At 49.5% G+C, this 20,326-nt stretch overlaps 6 protein-coding genes across 6 annotated transcripts; 2 read left to right on the forward strand and 4 right to left on the reverse strand.

The window, feature by feature from the left end:
• Nucleotides 1-121: 121 nt before the first annotated feature.
• On the reverse strand, nucleotides 122-477 carry N7446_013569 (uncharacterized protein; the record flags this gene model as incomplete). Its single annotated transcript, XM_058522309.1, has 3 exons — nucleotides 122-176; nucleotides 241-323; nucleotides 376-477. 3 exons carry the CDS (start codon nucleotides 475-477, stop codon nucleotides 122-124), a joined length of 240 nt encoding a protein of 79 aa, XP_058365786.1.
• Nucleotides 478-839: 362 nt separating this feature from the next.
• N7446_013570 (uncharacterized protein) lies at nucleotides 840-3,017 on the reverse strand (the record flags this gene model as incomplete). Its single annotated transcript, XM_058522310.1, has 10 exons — nucleotides 840-1,012; nucleotides 1,064-1,148; nucleotides 1,200-1,316; nucleotides 1,368-1,454; nucleotides 1,512-1,627; nucleotides 1,685-1,810; nucleotides 1,879-2,106; nucleotides 2,237-2,409; nucleotides 2,462-2,648; nucleotides 2,714-3,017. 10 exons carry the CDS (start codon nucleotides 3,015-3,017, stop codon nucleotides 840-842), a joined length of 1,596 nt encoding a protein of 531 aa, XP_058365787.1.
• Nucleotides 3,018-5,056: 2,039 nt separating this feature from the next.
• On the reverse strand, nucleotides 5,057-8,249 carry N7446_013571 (DNA-directed DNA polymerase POL5; the record flags this gene model as incomplete). Its single annotated transcript, XM_058522311.1, has 6 exons — nucleotides 5,057-5,956; nucleotides 6,012-6,311; nucleotides 6,374-7,182; nucleotides 7,246-7,828; nucleotides 7,897-8,094; nucleotides 8,136-8,249. 6 exons carry the CDS (start codon nucleotides 8,247-8,249, stop codon nucleotides 5,057-5,059), a joined length of 2,904 nt encoding a protein of 967 aa, XP_058365788.1.
• A 4,746-nt stretch (nucleotides 8,250-12,995) lies between these two features.
• On the forward strand, nucleotides 12,996-14,761 carry nimT (putative tyrosine protein phosphatase MIH1; the record flags this gene model as incomplete). The annotated part of the gene is made up of 3 exons (XM_058522312.1): nucleotides 12,996-13,246; nucleotides 13,313-13,380; nucleotides 13,431-14,761. 3 exons carry the CDS (start codon nucleotides 12,996-12,998, stop codon nucleotides 14,759-14,761), a joined length of 1,650 nt encoding a protein of 549 aa, XP_058365789.1.
• Nucleotides 14,762-15,880: 1,119 nt separating this feature from the next.
• Nucleotides 15,881-17,924, forward strand: N7446_013573 (uncharacterized protein). The gene is made up of 2 exons (XM_058522313.1): nucleotides 15,881-16,479; nucleotides 16,563-17,924. The coding sequence occupies exons 1-2, from the start codon at nucleotides 16,370-16,372 to the stop codon at nucleotides 17,890-17,892; spliced, it is 1,440 nt and encodes a 479-aa protein (XP_058365790.1). The 5' UTR covers nucleotides 15,881-16,369; the 3' UTR covers nucleotides 17,893-17,924.
• Nucleotides 17,925-18,517: 593 nt separating this feature from the next.
• Nucleotides 18,518-20,298, reverse strand: N7446_013574 (CwfJ domain protein; the record flags this gene model as incomplete). The annotated part of the gene is made up of 2 exons (XM_058522314.1): nucleotides 18,518-20,234; nucleotides 20,285-20,298. The coding sequence occupies 2 exons, from the start codon at nucleotides 20,296-20,298 to the stop codon at nucleotides 18,518-18,520; spliced, it is 1,731 nt and encodes a 576-aa protein (XP_058365791.1).
• Between the last annotated feature and the right edge of the window lie 28 nt (nucleotides 20,299-20,326).

Below are 20,326 nucleotides of genomic sequence, written 5' to 3' on the forward strand. Positions count from 1 at the left end.
TGGAGTATGGTGATAGACTTTCAAGTATAGATGTCAAAGTGATTATTAGATAAGAAATTGATACATGAATGTAGTCTTCTTTCAAGTTGACAAGGGTTCAGCAATTGTATTGTACTATGCTCTAGCCATAAGTGACATCGTGAACAGCGCCTTCCTCGTTAACGTGGATGTTGAGTCTAGTTCAAGATATGATCAGTAAGCCGTCATCATGTTGCTGACCTCGGGAGGATCGACTATTACCTGTCCGGGTTGTGATCCATTGTCTTCATATCACCTGGCTTCAGAACACGGTGGGATTCAGGGAGGTCCTTCTTAGCAAAGGACTAACGAATAGTTAGACTTCCATGTTCTCAGGAATGTCCAATCTCCACATACCGTCTCATTACTAGAATCGCCAATCTTCTTGCCCATAAGCTTATTGACCCATTCGGACTTATCGCCCATCGTGGAGTTGATCCCCGGTACAACGAGAGGCATGATGAATAAAAGATGCGAATGTGTTATCAGAGTAAGATGAGGAAGAGAGACGTCCAGGCGGCCGTATATAAGCCAGCGCTCATCGATGACGTAGTGTCCCAATCGGGTATAGCGTTGATCCATCAGCGATCAGACCTGGATGTTGAATATCGCCTGTTTACTCTGACTGGCCTCTACTCTGATTGGTTTTGATATGATGTCAAGCTTGGAGGAAACAGGTGTAATATCCTCTTATCAAACTTCTACTGGATCTAAATATGATATGGTGGAGGCTTAGCATGGGGCAACATCCGATATGTATTGCATAGTGGAGCTTATCAGAGTGACTATAAGACTGACATTGACTGGCATAGCTCGTAGCGCTAATATTGACCGACAAATTTGACCCGTGATGGTCCTATATCTTTGCCATGACGCTCCTCTTCCTCTGTCGACGAAGGATCAACGGGGTCCACGGCGGGTATCGTCCGATGTACCTCTGTTGCCTTTGTTCTATCCCGCCATAGTAGGAACTGAATAGCAGCAGTGACAAGGACTAGTGTTTTGTTAATAGTTATTATAAATGGACTATTTCAGTCCGACTTACTAAGCAGAATTTGGAGCACAATTGACCATGTATATCCCTTAGCAGCCCGAGGGAACGCAGTAGTCTTCCACACAAAATTAGGAGCCTGTAATACCTGTCAGTATAAATCTTCTAATTCAGGCTCTGAGAAACTTACAACAGCCTGAACGACATAAGCAAGGTCATTCGCCATTGCAACAAGCAACGCTCGCTTCTCCGTGTCATCGGAGCAGATCTCGTTGATCCAACTGAGAATCAGAGGACCCGCGCCATTCTATGGAGCTTGTTAGGCAGTTTTATATAGTATATGAGAGTTTCGACGTACCCCAATGTTGCTTAGCCAATATACTGCCATTCGGCCCTTGATATCCGAGTATAAAGGTACCTTGAGTAAGAGAACACTCATGAGAAGCTTTTTGATGAAAATATCTGTTAGCGATCATTAGAAAAGGAACGGGGATTTGCTTACAGTGATCACAGCACCAGCGTAAATGAATGGCCAGCGAGCACCTCGGCAAGGCCCGTCCGAGAGCCAGCCCCAGATCAATGCCACGACAATGAAGATACCAGTCGTGGGAAGTGGTACTTGATATTTGATTAGCTATCTAGAATGAGGCATAATGAGAGGTAACTGAAACTCACGATTGTTAATTTGCGGAACAGAGAAAGATTTTCCTGGAACTGGGGCAGGGTGGGCATTGAAGCTCTTGAGCCAATAGCCCATACCGGCCTGGGGTATACCATTATTCCAGACGATGTACAACATTGCTGTTTCACGGCGTTAGTCCACTATCAGAAGCAGAGCAACTTGGGGACTCGCGGATGCGATGACATACGGAGAAGGTAGGTATGCCAGCTCAGAAGAATTCTCTTCACTTTTGCCTTTGTCCAGGGCTGCTTTCCAGCACGACCGATGAGCTGCATTCTCTTCAATGAGAGCACATGCTCTTCTTCGGTTGTCCACCATGTTTTCTTTCCGCCTTGGGGGAGATTGGGGAAGAAGAGATAGCCAGCGACTGCGAGCGGTAGCGTGATAATTCCGTCGATAATGAAAAGCCAGCGCCCTATTTCTATTTGTTAATTGTGTCGCGCACATCCGTTGGGTCATAATCAAGGGGCAAGATGAATCAAGAGAGTTGAAGAATGAATAGGAGAAGTGAAATAGGGGCTGGGGGAGAATCCGGGGTTACATACAGCCTGCGTAACCATTCGTCCCGTTCAGATTCTTATAAGCAGCTGCCTGCAGAAAGCCGCTGAACAAAGAGCCGACGGAGCCAGCCAGCCAAAAGACCATAGCTCGCTTTCCGATCTCCCGAGGGGTATACCATGATCCTAGAAGGTAGTGAATGCCTGGGTAAAAACCGGACCTGTACCGACTGTCAGGTCATTTTATACTTAGGTTATTATAAGTGAACATACTCAAAAAAGCCAACTAGGAAGCGGAGAGCATAGAGCGCATGATAAGATTTCACACTCGACGTGCAGATGGTCGCAATACCCCATCCTACCTCAAGTGAGGGTATAACCCAACGTGGGGACACTCTTGTGAGAAGGAGATTAGAAGGGATTTGGCCAATAACGTAGCCAACAGTCCAGATGGATGTGCCTGTAGCGGTACTACTAGTTAGTAGCTTTCCAAGAACGGGGAAATTTCCATGAGACAAATCATACTAGTGACGAGTTGGTTGCCAAACATTTGTAGGTCCTCTTCCATTCCACTAAGAAAAGCATTGTTGACATTCGTTTGGTCGATGTTCTTCAGAAAATATCCAATCGAAGCAAATGTGAGAACAAATGCATCGACTTTGAAAAGAAGCCATCTCTCATCCGGCGGAAGGTCCCATGTATCCCACAAGTAGCCTTTCCATGACTTTGGTTTCACGGTGCTATTATCGGAAGAGTCATTGGAAATATTCTCAACGTCTCTGTTTATCGAAGTTATAGTCACTTCACCATTATTTCCTGTTTTTCCCATTGTAAAGTAGAAGCTGCTCAACTACAGCCAGCGCAAAGACTAGAAAGTGTGCATGAGACGTCATTCTGCTTTTTGATGATAGTCGTAGTATTTTATACATTTCGAGGGGTATGGGCTCAGCAATCCTAGCGATCGCGTCAGTTACGAAGCCTCTGCTATCCCCCACTGTTTTCTGACATTTCATGGGAGATCTAGTAATGAGCCGGGACTAATCCCTTAGCCGGAGTCTATAGGGTTATCTAGCCCGTCTGGGCGCATTGCAATGCCACGGCGTATCTTGCGCAATACTTACGCCATTTGCTTTAGATACATTTCGAGATACTGAGATATATGTACGATGTCAGATGTTGTTCAATTATTTCAGGTCTCGGGCAATAACCGAAGTCTACGTGGAATGATTCTGTTGCGTGCTAAGGCGTAATCCGACTATCTTTTGCGTGATATTGGAAATGTCGGATAGTTTCTAGCTCGGCATGCTGCGTAGATAACTATTAAAGAGGGGTTCCTCTTCTTATTCGGTCGGGTTTTCGGAGAATCATACCAGGAGGAACTGAGATTGAAATGGAATATAAAATTTGGAAATCTGACAGTTCTATAGTAAAACACATTTGACATGCCATATTTTGGAAATTTCTTCGCGAAAAAGCCATGACATTGCCTTTGACCTAGTCATTCGGCTATAAAGAAGATATACATTATCACTACCTTCATCCGTGGACAGGACATAGCCCTCATGTTGGTTGCTAAAAGGAGCCTTACTTGGTGCGGACTGGAACACTATTACGCTGTAAATGAGGGCTCGCATATTGAACAATCCTTGCTCTTGCAACTTCGTATTTCTGTGCTCTACCACAGCCAAGTCACCGCAGCAAGCCGCAGTGGTCCTAGTGACCTTGATAATTAGCGACTGGACAATCAAAAGAAGAATTGTAACAATAGCCGTCGTCGACCTCCCACTTTACAGCAAGAACTGCATCCCAATACAAGTCATGCCTGCGTTTCTCTTGTGGGCATTTTTGCGGAAGCGTAGTGGCTCTTAGATCCAGCTATATCGGCCTCGGAGGGGCGAACTGGAAGCGAAGCTGTGAGAATTTCAACGCCAAATGATACAGGAACCAAATGGATCCGGTTGGGTTGGGGACAGTTTAGCGGTAGCAGGTCGCGCTTCAACTGTTGATGCCGGCGCGACCCTAGTGGCGTCCCCTAACCTAATTAGGCACTCATTAAGTTGAACAAAAATTTCTTGTCTCTTCGATTTAGTGAGTCTACTACATGCAACAAAATATCACTCGGTTCTTGTCCTTATTTAATAGATCTTGGCTATCATTTCAGGCCCAGGAAATGCCTCTGTCCCGCAGGATTCTTTGCATCGACTGGATACCATTGATCTCATCAAGTACTATCGACCGTTTCTCAGTTCTTTAGCGTGTGAAAAGAGCGATCCCCTCGTTCCTATACGCGGTGGTATATTTAGGGCTAGTCGGTCATGTGATTGTCGACAAGCGTCTACCTTATTGTAGATCTGGCTACATCCATTTTAAGGACATTAACGCAAAGATAAAAGTAGTAGGTAAAATTATAGCCTTTATTGCTATCTATTTATCATTGTTTTTGGTCTTTCAATCTTTTCCCGAAAATATATATCACTAGTCTACTGCAACCAACTCACACCAAGTTTATTGGCACAGTCAATTCTTTTTCGCTTTTCCTTTTTCTACGTTATTAATGTATAATTGAACAGCAAAGAAACTTAAAATATACATAGAGAGAGAGAGGTATGTGCAAGTGACGTCAAGGTAGGCATAGGAATGCCGGGAATGCAAGGGAACACGAAGAGTCCAGCTGGGTTCACAGGGATAACCAGTCAGTTAGTCTACTTATTTTAAGTTAAGTAAAGAAAGAAAAGAGAAAAGAAGGTACACATAAAAAGTAATTCAACCTGCTTTTACATAGAAAATGATATCAACATCAACACCAAACAGATCATCCTCATCTATACAAAACCCCCTTCCTTACCCCTTCTAGCTCAAACCTACACCTCACTTAAACTGCTTACTAGCCGAAACACACCAGTTATTCCACTCAGAGAAGAAAGACGGCTGCACATGACACTTAGTGCTAACAAGCTGATCCTTGCGCGTCTGAGCATAGACATCCACAACGCCCATAATAGCATCCTTATCATGCGCAACAAGAATCTTAACAACAAGCAAACTAGCCTGGCTACAGGCCGTAGCATGGCCCATAGGCCCACTGTGTCCAGCCTCCTTATGCACAGAGCGGAGAAGTTCCCACAGCGCCTCGGTCTGTGCTTTGTCTTCGATTTTCGGTAGGGAATTGCCCTTGCACACCTTTGTGTACTCGCGCAGTACGTTGTTTGCCTTTGTGGCGATTTGCTTGACGGTTGATCGGCGGGAGAGTCGGAGGAGGGGGAGGAGGAGGTCGAGGGTTAGGAGGCGGGTGTGACTCTTCTTGACGAAGATTTCGAGGAGGTCCAGCACGCGGTTCTTGAAGTTGACCATGTTTTCGCGGGCGTCTTTCTTGTCTTTGCGGTGGGAGGTTTCTTGGCGGCGGGCGCGGAATACTTGCACTAGTTTGTCGTCTAGTTCGTCCATCTCGTCGTCGTTCATGTCGGCGTCTGAGTCGGATTCCGCTGCGTTGAGGTCTTCGTCGGCGCGGTGTGTCCCTAGGGCTGCGGCGAGCTTGGCTTCGAAGGCGGCGACTTCTAGGGCGTCGTCTTCGTTTGCTTCTTCTTCTTCTTCCTCATCGGAGTCGGAGTCCGAGCCTTCCTCTGCTTCGACGACTTCAACGTCGCTGTCAAGGTCGTCAACGTCCATCATCTCTGCGTCGGAGCCTTCTTCGCCTTCCTCCTCGCCGGATTCATCTTGCTCTTCGAACATTTCTTGCTGTCCAGCCAGACTCTCTTTGGCTTCCAGGATCTATGTCCATTTAGTCTATGTATATTTTCGTATATTTGGGGCTGGTTTCACATACCGAAATCAAAGATTCCAATCCGTTCTCGGTGATCTGGTTAGCAAATGCGCTAAACACCTGCTCACTCATACGGCGGAACAGCTGTGATTGCTTAGATGCGAAACTGAGCAGGATCTCAACAAGCGCATCCGACGCATCGCCAGTGTCTTGCTTCTTGTTTTCCTTGTCACCTAGGAACTTGGTGGAGCAGAACTCTAGCTCGTCAAGCATGGACACTGCGTCGGCATCGCCGTTGTAGACCTGCATGATTGTCATGGAGTACAGCAGCTTGAAAGCAGCCATGCCCTTTTCCTTCTTCTCCTATTAGTTGGTCAGTAAAAGCAGAGGTAAGGAAAAAGACAAGCCTCGGAATTGTTTCTTACCTTGCCAGACAGCTTCTTCAGAGACTTGAAGGCAGCCTTTACGGAATCCTGCAGCTTATCGTCGATATCAATGATGAATTTTCCATGCTCGCCAGACTTGGCAGCATCGCGGATCTGCTTCACAACCACGTATGGGATAGTAGCGGCGAACTTCTGGTTGGAGATAAGGCTGTTCAAGCAAGAGTTAATGCGGTTCCGCAGCAACTCCTGTGTGGCCTGGGAGAGGGGAGGCTCGGGGGCGCTGGACCCCTTGCCAGCATCCATGAAGTACGCGAAGCGCACGAAAATAGACAAAAGTTGCTCAAGGCTTGCCTGGAGGTCATCCGCATCATCTTCGGTAGCAGATGCCTTGGAGCGCACAATGGAGAGAAGGAGACCGGCGACGAACTGGCGGTTGGAAGCAGCAGTCTTCTCGTCGGTTGTTCCGGGCTTCTGGATGAGTTTTTCGAAGAATGGGACGATCTCTCCCAATGCCTCATGGTTGGCTTCGGCCACAATCTTCTCAACGGTCTTCGTCTTGGTCGCTTGGTCGAAGTTTAGTGTGCCGCTGGTTCCCATCAAGCCGCGGATTGCGACGGCCGCGAATTCAGGCTCCTTGGACACCCGGGCCTGAATTGCCTTGGCGGCCTTGACGGCCATACGGTGCAAGTATCGGTCCTCCACGGCAAGTTGGTTGGTCAGACAGCGCAGAAGGTTCTTGGTAAAGGCGTGAGAGGCCTGCTGAGGACCACCATCGTTGATGACCCGGACGAAAAGCAGGAAACCCCAGTACTTGCGCTCCTCTGAGGACGCGGAAGCAAAGAGTCCATCTGTGAATAGCTTGTCAGTTTATATTCCTCGTAATTTATCCCAGCGCTGCAACGTGTACTCACTGTCCACAACTTCAGTCCAGAAGTCCGCGAAGCTCAAACGAGCCTTCTTCGACTTTTCTTCCTTCGCCTCAAGACTGGTCCGAGAAAGAACAGCATCCCAAGCAAAGTGAAGCTTGGAGTTCCAGACGCCAGACGACTTCGCAGCATTGGTCTTGTTCTCGCCCTCGCTGTTCGCAGCACCCGACTCCTTCATGATCTTAGACAGACTGCTGCGCTCCTTCGTATCCAGCGGGTCATCGTGTTTCCAGATCTTGCTCGGGAAGCTAGCCTTGGGGAACAGATCCTTAGCCGCCAACCAGATAGCAATACCTTCAGGCGACCGGGCGATCTCGTACGAGCACAAGCGTTCCAGCGCAGCCTCGACATACTTGGTATCCATCTTGCGCGAGGCCAAATCATAAACACACTGGTAAATAATCCATCCGCACTCTTCCCGGATCCATGGCTTCTTCTGGGCGAGCTCGAAGATAAGGTCAAGAACTTGGGTCCATTGCTCGAAAGGCACGGTGGGCTGGAATAGGACGCCGGATTTGATGATCGCTTCGGCACCGAAAAGACGTCCGAAATGGTGGTCGCGTTGTTCCTATATCAAGCGAAAAGAGGTTACAATTAGTATGCGACATTCTACCAAGAGCATAAGTAGCCACTAACCTGACCCGACTCGCTGCCGGTTGAGTTGGACTGGTTCTCCCAGAGACGCAGAGCATCCGAGAACCCGAATCGCGATGTCTCTCTCGGTGTAGAGAAGACCTGGGTCAGGATCTCTGTCAAGGCAATTGAGAAACCGATACGCGCAGCTTTGCGGCTGCTGCAGAGACCGCGGAAGAGTCTCCGCAGGACCTTCTGGATCTGCTCATCGGGGGGTTCTTATCCGGGGTAAATTCTGAGACGAGGCCTTGGGCAGCCTTGAGTCTGATCTCGTCCTTTTCGCTGGCGAGGTCTTCGTAGAGTTCCACCAGCTTCACGTCAACATTGTAACCTTCGCGACGGCGCTTGGGAGCCATTGTGGCGGCTGGATATTTGAGAGGGGTATGAATGTGCGACTAATCGTCGGAATGCCCTCTCGCAGGCCTTGAATTTGGGTATGCGGGCACGTTTGATGTTGCTCCTTGCGGCCGTTGGAGCAAGAAAAATTCGGGCTGTAACCTATTTGGGACTAGCGTTGGCCGATAAGCCGATAAGGATTTTTGGAGAGTGTAGTATTGGAAGTAGAAGTATAGAGTAGTTTATTCTCTTCTTCTGGAGTATATAGACATAGTTGGCTCATATATTTTCTCTTTGGGATATCTAAGTGTGATGGTGCACAGTGGCAGATATTTGGTTGAAGTATATACATCCAGTGTCTACGACTTCATTTCACAAAGATATATCGAGCACCACCAAACCCTACAACTGCAACACCAAGTCAAACCAAAGGATAGCTACATCCCTATTCTCGCAAGACTCAACCAAAAGAAGTTAAACAAAAACAATAGAAATCCATATCTATAGCAACCAAAACTTATAATAGAACCCCTCAAACATGCATCAAGGACGAAAATCCAAAAGCTCACAAAAGAAGAATCAAACACCAAAATGCATACAATTACAATAGTCTCACCAAAAACGCCAGTATTCGAAGCTGTAAAAGCCCCAACTCAAAAAAAAAAAAACACCCCCGTAAGAATCCACCAGACCCCATAGAATGTCCAGACTGATTCAGGGGTAAGACGGATCCAGAAAACGAGACAACACCATCCCGACAGCAACCCAAAGCCGGCCGTCCAGAGCGCAAACTAGCAAAAAAAGTGCGTCCTGTTGTCAAGTGCAACCGGGACAAGGCCGGAATTATATGTCAGAGTATCCAGGGCTAAGTGTGGTGCGGTTGTCCGCGCCCCACGCGCCGGTGGATGCATCGTTCCGAGAGTCGATGATGGATAGCAAAGGCTAACTTATGCATCAGGCTATCAACTCTGAGGCTTGGGGGCGCTATGGTGGGTGTAGATGCCATTGGGCTGAGATGGCAAAAGGAAAGAAAATTACACTGTGTCAGAATTGATGTGTGTAGATGCGGGTGTGGATGTGGGTGTGGATTTGGATGGATGGGGGATCTGCTGTGGATCTGCATGGCTTTTTAGTTCTAGTCGTGCGGGTTATATGTATAGTTCTTTACATGTAGCATGTGGGAATGGATTTCGTGCGAATGCGCAGGCGGTTTATGTATGCTGACGGGGTCGGAGGAATAATATATGGAGTTCCGCCGGTGGGTGGAGTTGATGGCCGGGCAACCGTTGGACTTGGTCTATACAGGTCGAGTTTCTGTATGATTCAGGGGTTGGGCTTCAGTTGCCTGATTTACATGTTAGTGTACGCTGCTATAACCTAATCACAGGTGGGGAGCACCATGGCGGCTATTCGGAGGGTGATACAGCATCTACGGTGGACTTGAACTTGCGTTTACTGACGGCAATTATGGGAATCGGCCTTGAGTGAACTGAGATGACGCCGGAAAGTCGAATAGGAGCTTGTTCTATCATATTGTTTATTCCTCAGCTATGCAATAAGGCGTGGAATGCATAGTGTACTAGTTCAGCAGCTAAATGTGGTGTGTCCAGTGGAGAGGGAGATTGGAGCTGTGCGATGGGGGGTCATCAGCTTCCGGATGGGGGGTTAGGGCGTCGCTAAGAATTGATAGCACCACGATTTGGGCGTGCTAGTTAAGAGGCTGACAGGCACGAAGCCATGGCGTGGTCTGTCGCATAGTGGCAGGCCTGGGGATTCAATAGTGTCGCAGATCGGCCCCGGGAGAAATTGAGAAATTGGACGAAAGACAGGGTATGGGTATTTCGAGTACTCACAATACCAATACCGCTGCTAGAGGTAAGATGACCAGGCATGGCCAGAATCTTGAGCGAGTCTTGATGTCATGGTCACGGGATATCGCATTAGCTTCGTGTGCTTTGTTTACCCACAAAGCTCAAACACGCGCCCGTCAACAATCAAGGTGACTGACATCACCATTGGAGCAAACCTGAGACAAAGAGGGGAAGGCCTAGAACCGGAGCAGGGTATCTTGCAGGGACACGGGTCGGAGATGTGATAAACCCCGCAGGGAAATGCGACCGGCTCGAGACGACACACGACTGGCCCGATTGCACATGGCGCTGTGACGAGCTGACGGATCACATCAGCTGTACTGGCCCCCACCCCAATGCGTGTGGCGCAGATCGGAGCGACCGATAGCATGTCAGACTGAGCCCACTGTATATCCGCAGCCTGAAATAGATGAGGGTCGCCAGTCTGTCCCGGGGCAACCCTCCGTCTCAATAACAAGACATTAGACGCGACCCCGGGCAGATTGACAAACGTCATGGAGTATCAACATCAGGTTTGTGAAGTGCACGGTGCACACACAGTTAACATCATATATGTGGGCATGACGTAGCCCCGCAATATACAGTCGCGTCGACGTGGAGGTGCACACCGCTATAGTAAACAAAGGCCTTCAGATGCAGATGTAGCCATTGTGCAGTCCATACACCTCGGACTGTTCGGAAACGTGGATCTTGAGCTCCCAGTGTTTCAAAGAGGCCGGGGATACAAAGACGTGGGGTGCAGTAGTCGGAGACGTAGTGGTCCGTCGGCCATTGTGACTGGACAAGCATAGCCGACTCCAGTGACTAGTGAGAGATGAGAGCCGCCGGGGTGGCAAACTGAGCTCATTTTTTGCGCGCTTTCTGACGAACATCGCGTTTGATACCCCGAATTAGAGCCGATCGAGAGATCCAAACTTGTTCGTGAGTCGCGCGATAGTCAGGGATCTTACCGTGTTGTAAGAACGAGATCGTCGGGTGAGATCCAAACCATTGGGCATGTGTATCATTGCTGTTATTGACCAATGACGTCGTAACACTTTCACGTTATGATATCAGACTTTGAACTAGTGCGTTCGCGAAAATTGTTGCCATTGCCGTGGGTACAGAGAGGAAAGAAGAAGAAGAGACCACCCCAAGTCATCAGACAGGTGAAGGTTTCAATAAACTACCCTGGATAAGCAATTAATACCTTAAACCTCCTACAAGGGGGTTGGAAGGGATGCGCGACATTGGTCCTCCTCGCGGACCCTTGATCAGCAAAAATGCGGGTGTGGGCATGTAAGGGCACGGGTATGGGAAGACTGGGATTATCCGGGAAGAAGAATGGGAGATAATCTTCCATTCCTTACTCGATACTACGTGCCGATATTGAAGCAATTCAAGATTCTCAATTGGAGATGACGAGATAGATTACTAGGCCAATCAACACCTCGGTATAACGGTAGTTTTCCGAGATGAATGTGATTCTGTGGCTCGTCTTGAGTGATCAGCGTATACCCTCCATACAAGACGGACTTCATACTCCATACTCCATACTCCTTCCTAGGTACTATATAGCGTCGCACTCTGGGGTATCTCATGGGTGACGTCGAATAGCCGACGTTATGAATTTCAACCCTTGCGTACATCACTTGCATCAAGCCTCTATTTTTTCCGAACACTAAGTGGGGATCTTACTTTAGCGCTTCTTAGACCCGATCTCCGTTTTTCAGCTGCGGTTGCGCACACGGGATGTTTGAAACCGAAACGAAAACTTTTCTTTCATACGCAGTGGAGAAGACCCATGGAAGATACACGGAAGAGACAATTTTCGACAGCTCCGGAACCACGGGAAATCTCTTCTCGGTACTGTATGTATTGAATTGAAGACATCCTGCAGGCTCCTTGAGCTTTCCCCATACTATAGGCCAGGGGTCAGAGACAGCTAGCAGTATAGCCCGAGACAAGACACATGGGTGCCAAGCCTAATCCCTGTCGATGTACAGAGAACAGACGTAAGAATGGGAAAAGTGCTGCAAGTAGTCAACTGTGATAGGCGCTGGGTTGCTGCGGCAAGGGGAGCCCGGGCAACCAGACCGGCAATATTTGGCCCCTAGAGCAGATGTCTATCACTTACTGTCTAGGGCCATTGCATACCGCAGTAGATCGTACCTGGCCTTGTAGAATAAAGAATTAATTATAATTACAGTATTTCTAAGGAATTACCTAAATGGTCGAATATGCAGACCCATGTATTTACAGTACCAGGCCCTATACATTCCCCTGCTTAGAGCAATTAAGCTACACTAAATACTACTAAATACTGAATACTCATTTCTGAATTCTTACCGTACGGAGCCGCAGTATTACCAAACCTATACTCTTCCTCCCCACCTGCGTTGCCCATTGCAACAAGCCCATCCCTTCAGCTTCAGTTCTTTCTTCAAATCGCTTTGTGCCACCTTTTCTTCTCTTTCTCCTCCATATTTCTGGTCGACACATTCCTCGTTTTGGTGGACATCCGGGGTTTTAACTTGCTTCATATCTCACTGTTCGCGACCTCAAATAGATCTCCGACATCTCCGACGTCCCCTCCTGCACGAGCTCCGACCCCTCCTCCGCCTCTATTTGCCTGTTCGCTCGCTTGCCATGGCCCTATAGCTTCTTCCACACACACGATACAAGGCTCTCGGTGGTTAGAGGGTCTGGGACCTCAGGATTTTTTTTTGAGACCGGTTGTCACGGCGATCGTGGGGACCCATAACGAGAAATTGCAAACGTGGAGACGTGCATTCACGAACACTACATTTTCCCGGGACCTCGTTGTAGGACCTAGTGCTGGGTAGACATTGGGGTCATTGCCATTGCATCACTTAACTGTACACCGTCGGATCTGGACCGGTTACAGTTTGCATCATGGAACACTCCTCTCCTCTGGCGGCGATGCAGCCGCCCTCAGTCATGTTTGGTCATTGCTTCCGTTCAGAGGCTCCAACTGCGTATCCTCTGGGTTCTATGTCTGGGTTTGGTGGGAACCCGTTCAACTTCAAGGACCTGTCCATGAAGAGGTCAAGTTCGGACTACTTCAACATGAAACCAGTCCGGGGATCTTCCCCCACGGCGAGTTTGGCAGCTGACCTGTCGCAAAACTTTCATATTGATCAGAGGTTGGTTTTTCATTTCCATCTTCGTTTCAGGTTAAAGGGACAAAGGCATGCTGACTCTATATTTAGTCCCCAATTAGCCACACCACGCCGGTCTTTGTTCACGGCCAACATGCTCAGCCAGGCCAACCGACAGGGTAAGGAACATTCATGCTACCAGGGAACAACAGTTGCTGATACTATATAGATGATGTTATGACCACTCCTCCCCTCGACTCGTCACCCGCCCCGGCTATGGACGTTATGGAAATGTCCCCTCTCCCCCATAAACCAGCTTTCATTGTTACCGCAGAGCTGGAAGTACACTCTCCTACCCCGGACTGCACTCCTATGGATTCACCTGTTATGTCTGCGGCTCCTAGTCCTCTCCAGGCGTCTCCAATTGAGTCTCCGCTATGCCAACCAGAGCGGAAGCGTCCCGCTTTCCTCCGTCCTAGTCTTGCCAAAAGCAAGGCTCAGTCTTTTCAACTTGGAATGACCCGGCCAGCACCTGAGAGCAAGGCTCCTCCCTTCCGGTTTGGCACTGGAGCCAAGACCTCGCTCAGTACATCGACGTCGTTGGAGGATATGTTCGGAGACTCCCCTCCCCATGAGCGCCCTCTCTCGCGGAACAACTCGTCGACGAGCCTGGCACCCCCTCGCCTGCGTCCACCATTCAACCATGCCCGTAGCAGCGGCTCACCAGCTCCCAATTCTATTCGCAAGCAGTCTCACCCCTTGATGCGCCCCCGCAAGCAGTGTCGGAGGTCATTGAGTATGTTTGAGCATCCAGCTGATGTGATTGCCGATAAAGAGGCCAAGGTAGCAACAAATACACCCCTGCAGTCAGTCAGCGACATCTCGAGTCCGCCCAGCATGAAGCTGCCTCACTTCATCCCCGAGGATCGTGCGGACTCATTGCCTCGTATCGAAAAGAGCACTCTCCTGGAGCTCATGGATGGAAAGTTCAATGAACACTTCGATAATATCCTGGTTATCGACTGCCGCTTCGAATATGAATATGATGGTGGCCATATCAATGGTGCCCTGAACTACAACGACAAGGATAAGCTCGCCGGTGAGCTCTTCGGTGCTCCGAAATCTCGCACCGCACTGGTCTTGCACTGCGAGTACTCTGCCCACCGAGCCCCTATTATGGCCAAGTATCTTCGTCACCAGGATCGTGCCATTAATGTCGACACGTACCCCAACTTAACGTACCCTGATATGTACATTCTGGATGGTGGTTACAGCTCATTCTTCGCCGAGCACCGCTCGTTCTGCTTCCCGCAGAACTATGTGGAAATGAGTGATAAAGAGCATGAGTTCGCTTGTGAGCGTGGCCTTGGTAAGGTCAAGCAGCGCTCCAAGCTGAACCGTGCCCAGACTTTCGCCTTTGGTGAACAGTCCCCCCAAATGGAGGATAGCCCTACGGGACGTTGTCGCTTTGACAACCAGCGAGATCGCTTCCTTGGCTCCCCATTCTCCGCAAGCCCTGTGCCCCAACGGACACCTGGCCGTCGGATGCTTTCATACTAAACAAAACGCCAGTCTTTTGATGGCGCTCTGCATTTCGTCTTTTCCGTCTTGTCATTGGAGCGTGGTGTTTGATGCTTTTACGGTGGCTTTTTCTTTCCAGCCTTTTTTTCTTTCGATTCTTCTCAACCTTTCTCTCACCTCTTTCGGTAATGGCGCTGGATCCTCCGCCTTGCCACCCCCTTTCCACAACTCTTTGATACCAGCTATTGGTATCGTCCTCTCCTTGGATGATCATCTACTACCACCGGTCTATCCTCATCATTTCCTTTTCGTGGACGACCAAGTTGTCGTCACTTCTCTCTATGACCATTGCCTACGATCCGACTTCGGGCAATCGATACCCCATGAACCGTTCGAACCCCAGTGTCACTTTTCCTATGTTACATTACGACCTCGCGACTTCGAACTTGCGAATGAAGGCGTCGGCCTATCAACGCCAAACTACGGGGCTTTTCAGCGAAAATAATACCCCCACGATGATTCACATCGAAACATTTGTCAGCTTTTGGCATTCCCTTCTCTCAACGCACATTCTCTTGACACCATATCGTCCTTTAATCCACCATTTGGCCCTTCTCTGTACAGCCTTCGACGTTATCATGGAACAACCCCCGTTCCTCGCTGCGCCAACTTGCATCTCGTCCGACTCCGGTACTTTAACCGACAAAACGCTTTACGAAGTCCTTGCATGAAGCATTTGTATTTCAACGCATCTTCCTCTACTAATATCGCCCCCTTGAAATGTGTCATTCGGGTCAAGAGGAGGAAATTGGTGTAATATGCATTAGTGGCTCTGCAGCTGTACATATGAGGATCCGCCTGTTTATTACGGGAGATTCTCTCTGGAGGTTTCCCTTGTGAGATTTAATGCGTCTGGAAAGGGTAATCAGAGGAGACTCCAGCTACAAATGTTTGATTTCCTTTTGTGAAAAGAATGAAAAAATACATTCCACTCTTCTTCTAGTAGACACAGTAATAACTCAATATCTGCAAAAAAAGATCGACAAACGGTGGATGTATCAATTAATGACGATTGGCGTTTCAACTCTCCCGCGGGAATGTGATAGGCGGAGGCGAGGAGACTATGGGGTTCTCTGTCAACCCTTTACTCGGCTCCCCTTGACGTTTCAGCTTTTTCCTTCTTTTCTCCATCTTCATCTCTTTTTTGAAGGTGTCTCTCATAAACTAAGGTGTCTGTCTGAGACAAGCACTGCCCGTTCGTTTTGAGACCCTGCGCCCTGACATTCTTTGGGTTATCCCAGTCATTCATTATCCGCTTCTATTTTCGTACCTTGCTGCCTGTTCCAACGGTAATCTCCAGGGCTTGGTCAACCAGCTATTTACAATCCTTTCTTTGCTCATCATCATCAACATTTGTGTTTCGCACCTTTCGCCAAACTCGGCTTCGCGCGCCCCGCCCTCTCCTTACCTGCGGAGCACCAACTGTATCTCCGCGACACCATTGACTCGAACTGTTGGACTGTGCATTGCAACAGGCACTTTGAGGGGATTCGAAGGAGGATTGTGGAATATAATTACACAATCGCTCTCGACAATCGAATGATTCCTCGCTTTTAGCCTAGCGCTTTACAACATCTTATCGCCAAGATGAGTCCCGCAAATGTCCCGCTATGGGCCCGAGGCACTGCCAGTGAGCTCGAATCGGTGCCCTCAACATTCTCTAGCTGGGACAAATGTATGGCCAAGTCCTATTGCAAGTGAGTTTATCGCGAGGAGCCAATGTCCTCAATTCCATGCGCGCAGGCGCATCAACTGACACTATACTAATCAATCGGCGTAGGTGGCCCGTTATCGCCGGTATCATTGTCGGATCCGTGATCCTACTCGCCGTATTAGCATGTGTGGTCAATTGCATATGCTGTGGCTACCAATGCTGCAAGTGCTGCTGTAGCTGTTGCTGCCCATCCGGCCGGCGTAGAAACAAGCAGCCGAAGCAACCAAAGCACTTCGATGACCCTCCATTCCACCAGCCTCCGCCGCCTGACGCGAACCCAATCTATCAAGCATCTCCTGCTCCGCCCTCGTACCGCGGTGCGCAACAGACTGCGCGCTTTGATACGCCCAAGTCTCCTGCCGCCACGGTCGCTACGGCTAATGATGATGCTTTGCCCGAGATGCCTACTTGGGCTGGTGCCGTCAACAAGCATGTCGAAGACCCGAATCACCATGATGACGTTGAAATGGAGCCCTTGAATCCTCCGGACAGGAAGGGCGCTGGGACTCCCGGTGTTGCGTACTCTGATTACTCTCCTAACCCAGCCATGGCCGGTGGAGGGTACAGAGGCTTTGGACCTACCGATCCCTATGCGCGACGCTCCCCCGGCCCAGCGGCCGCATTGGCTGCTACTCAGGATCCATATGGGCGTCGTTCTCCAGGTGTGACATCCCCCGGTGGACCTATGGATCCCTACGCCAGAAGATCCCCCGGTCCAGCAGCACTCTCTGCCACTCAAGATCCATATGGCCGCCGCTCACCAGGCCCGGCCGCAGCATTGGCCGCCACGCAAGACCCTTACGGACGACGTTCCCCAGGCGTAACATCCCCTGCCGCTGCCGCCGCAGTCGATCCCTACGCAAGACGATCCCCAGGCCCAGGAGCAGCATACGCAGCCGCACAAGACCCCTACAACCGCCGCTCCCCAGGCCTGACCTCGCCCGTAGGTGCCCCAGTCCACAACCCCTACGACCAATCCTACGACGACCACTCTACCTACGGTAGCCAATACCACGCCGTCACATCCCCCTCCCCAGTGGCTGCCTACAAACCCCACACCACCTACAGCCCCGTCCCAATGTCCTTCACTCCATCCTCGGAAATGGACCACGGCGCAGGCGCCGCCCCCACTCCTGGCTTTACCCGCCAGCCCTCGTTCGGCTCGAGTCAGTATCCTCCTACTTATACCTCCCAGCCTGCGTCTGCGTATAGGGCTTTCTCTCCTACGTCGCCGGCTTCCCCGCCGCCTCCTTTCCCTGCTCCTTCGCCTTCCGAGTATACCACTTATAACCCCCATGCCATATCTTCACAACCGGCGGCTCCTGAGCCGGATACTACGAGACCTCCTAGTTTGTTGCAGAGTGGGCCTAAGCCTAATGCTGCGCATAACTTCTGAAGCTGGCATGGCTCTCTTCTGTTCTCCTCTTTTGCAATGTTTGTTTCTCTCTCTTTCCTATTTGATACCATTCTCAGGCTGCATGCCTTTTTCCTCGTACATACATACACTCCAAGCTGGAAACACGCTTGGAAATGAAAGTTTCGTTTTCTTTTCTTTCTTCTTTCTCTTCAAACTTCGATGTCTTGCTGTCTGGATGATCCCTTGTCAGCTTGTGTGATATTTCCAGTTTCTCTTACCGACGTTACCATGACTACCTCTTCCATTGTACATTGCATGCTCAGCTGGCCTGTCTTGTGTATCTATTGTCGGACTGGTTTCTCACTATTCTCTAGCATTGGACGCTGGGCTGGAATAGATAGTGAACGATGTTGATGAACTACGGCTTAGTCCTGTATAGTCCTTGTGCTTTCACTCAGTGTTTCAAACAACCAAAAGTCGTAGAACCAATAAGGTATACGCCTGACACTCTCGTGTAAGCGGTTGTGCAACTTAGCTTCAAGCTTCGCTCATTTGTTAACGTTATATATCATCGTATATTACGAAAGGACCTGTCCACAAGCCCCCTAGCAGTGTTATAACATCCGCATTCGTAATTGTTAACAAACCAGGTTGCTTGCTTGCCTTACTCCTCCATATCCATGGTAAAATCATGCTTCTTAAACGCCTCCTTGAATGCCTCAGCATCCTTCGTCTCCTCATCCTCCGTCTGAGTACAATCCCTCCAATCAAGACGCTCATCTAACAAAAGAAGTTTGCCCATAACTCGGCGACCAAACTGAAGATCGAATCGGTTCTGCGGCTGAATGGGCAACATTGTGATCTTCTCTTCGCCCGATGGTGTCTTGTACACGCCCTTGTGGCCAGGCTTAGACCACATATCGCCCTCGCCTTCGCCCTCGCCGGGGTCTTCTTCGCTGCGCGAAGGTGTCCAGATGAAAGCGCGGAAGAAATCGTTCATGCCGTGATTGTCGATTTCGTCGGGGCCTGGGATTGTCTTGAATTTCTCGTATTTGAGGTTCGCTGCTTCTGCTTGGAAGGCTGCTTCCACTAGGCGGCCGCGGATCTTTTCTACCGGCATTGGGAGAAATTGCCAGTGCGTGTGGATACCGCCTGAGCGGCTGATTTCCCAGGTTACGGCGCCGAGTTTGCCGCCTGATTTCTCGTTTAGCATTTGGTGCAGGGATTCACGGTATTTTTGCATCTCGGTGTACGTTGAGGCTCGGGTTTTGGGGTCGAAGATTAGGTCAATTGTTGGACTGTGTTCGAATGGGATGATGAGCATATGGCCTGGGAAGCCTAGGGATGGGAAGAAGTCGGGTTTTGGAAGAGGTCCCTTGGCCGTAGTGATGTAGCTGTCGTTTCCAATGGAGGTGATGAGTTGTGTGGCGATGTTTGGGTTTGAGAGGCAGAAGAAGCACTGCTCTGGGCCTGGTGGAGGAGCACGGGACTTTTTGTGCCGGCGCCTATGCTCCGGGTCTCTTTCTCCGTCGGTCTGGGAAAAGCGCTGGTATGATTCGCGTTGACTGGGGAGATCTTTGCGCTTGCTCTGTACGGCTGACCAAGGACAGATGGTGCAGCCGATGGGGATACTGATTGGAGGTGCCACCGATGGGTCTAGGTTGAAAGCGTATAGTGCATCTTTCCTTGAGCCGTATGACGGCAACGATATAAAGCGGGTAGTTTGGTATCCATCTCCCTCCTCCGTGGGCATGTAAAAGAAAGGCTCCCGCTCAAAGAAACCGGTGTCCGAGCGAGAAAAGTGATATCGAGGCTTCAAGGTGCCGCAGACATCGGCAATGCACTGCAATTCAGATGGCACGCCACTCTCATCCCCAGTAAATGTCTGACTAGATCCCAGTTTGACGTCCTTTGGCCACTGGTTAGTAATTAGGATGTCGGTACGGTGAAGGCCGAAGAGTGCACGAGCATCAGCTTCGCTGTATGTCGACTGGAATTTGCCGACAGCATTGCTCTCGGGCGCGCGTTCTGCTTTCTCTTCAAAGGTTCCACCGAGAGCGACAATCCGAACACCCTCCGTGGTCTTGAGAGTTCCGCGCTTGCCAAGGAAGAACAAATTGGGACACACTTCATCATCGGCTTGGATCTTTTCAATAACCCGAGTGGGAAGTGGTCTATTGCCTACAGTAAAGTAGGTGGGCAATGGAACAACCGTGTTACCTTGTAGTAAGCCGGTGATCTCATTCAGCTCGGCCTCAGTCGAGCAGTCACCGAAGAGGTCTCCAACGATAATCGCAAAAGAGAAATTTTGCTTCGGCTGCAGTTTGGCAAGTTTGGTGAAGACAGCACTTAGCTGACCATTCACACTGCCAATTACAACACTGTATATTGTGTTAGCCACTAGTAAACACGTGAATCCAGATATACTTACACCTTGGACGCCATTTCGACGGCCGATGTTAGGTTGAGGTTT

Source organism: Penicillium canescens (assembly GCF_028828765.1).
Source record: "Penicillium canescens strain IBT 15451 chromosome Unknown utg000011l_segment0_segment0, whole genome shotgun sequence".
Lineage (NCBI taxonomy): Eukaryota > Fungi > Ascomycota > Eurotiomycetes > Eurotiales > Aspergillaceae > Penicillium > Penicillium canescens.

What these genes read in the sequence shown, in the direction of transcription:
- N7446_013573 (XM_058522313.1), top strand. Translation starts at nt 16,370, where the DNA reads ATGAGTCCCGCAAATGTCCCGCTATGGGCCCGAGGCACTGCCAGTGAG. An exon ending in ATGGCCAAGTCCTATTGCAA is followed by an intron (nt 16,480 to 16,562) that starts GTGAGTTTATCG and finishes CAATCGGCGTAG; the next exon opens with GTGGCCCGTTATCGCCGGTA.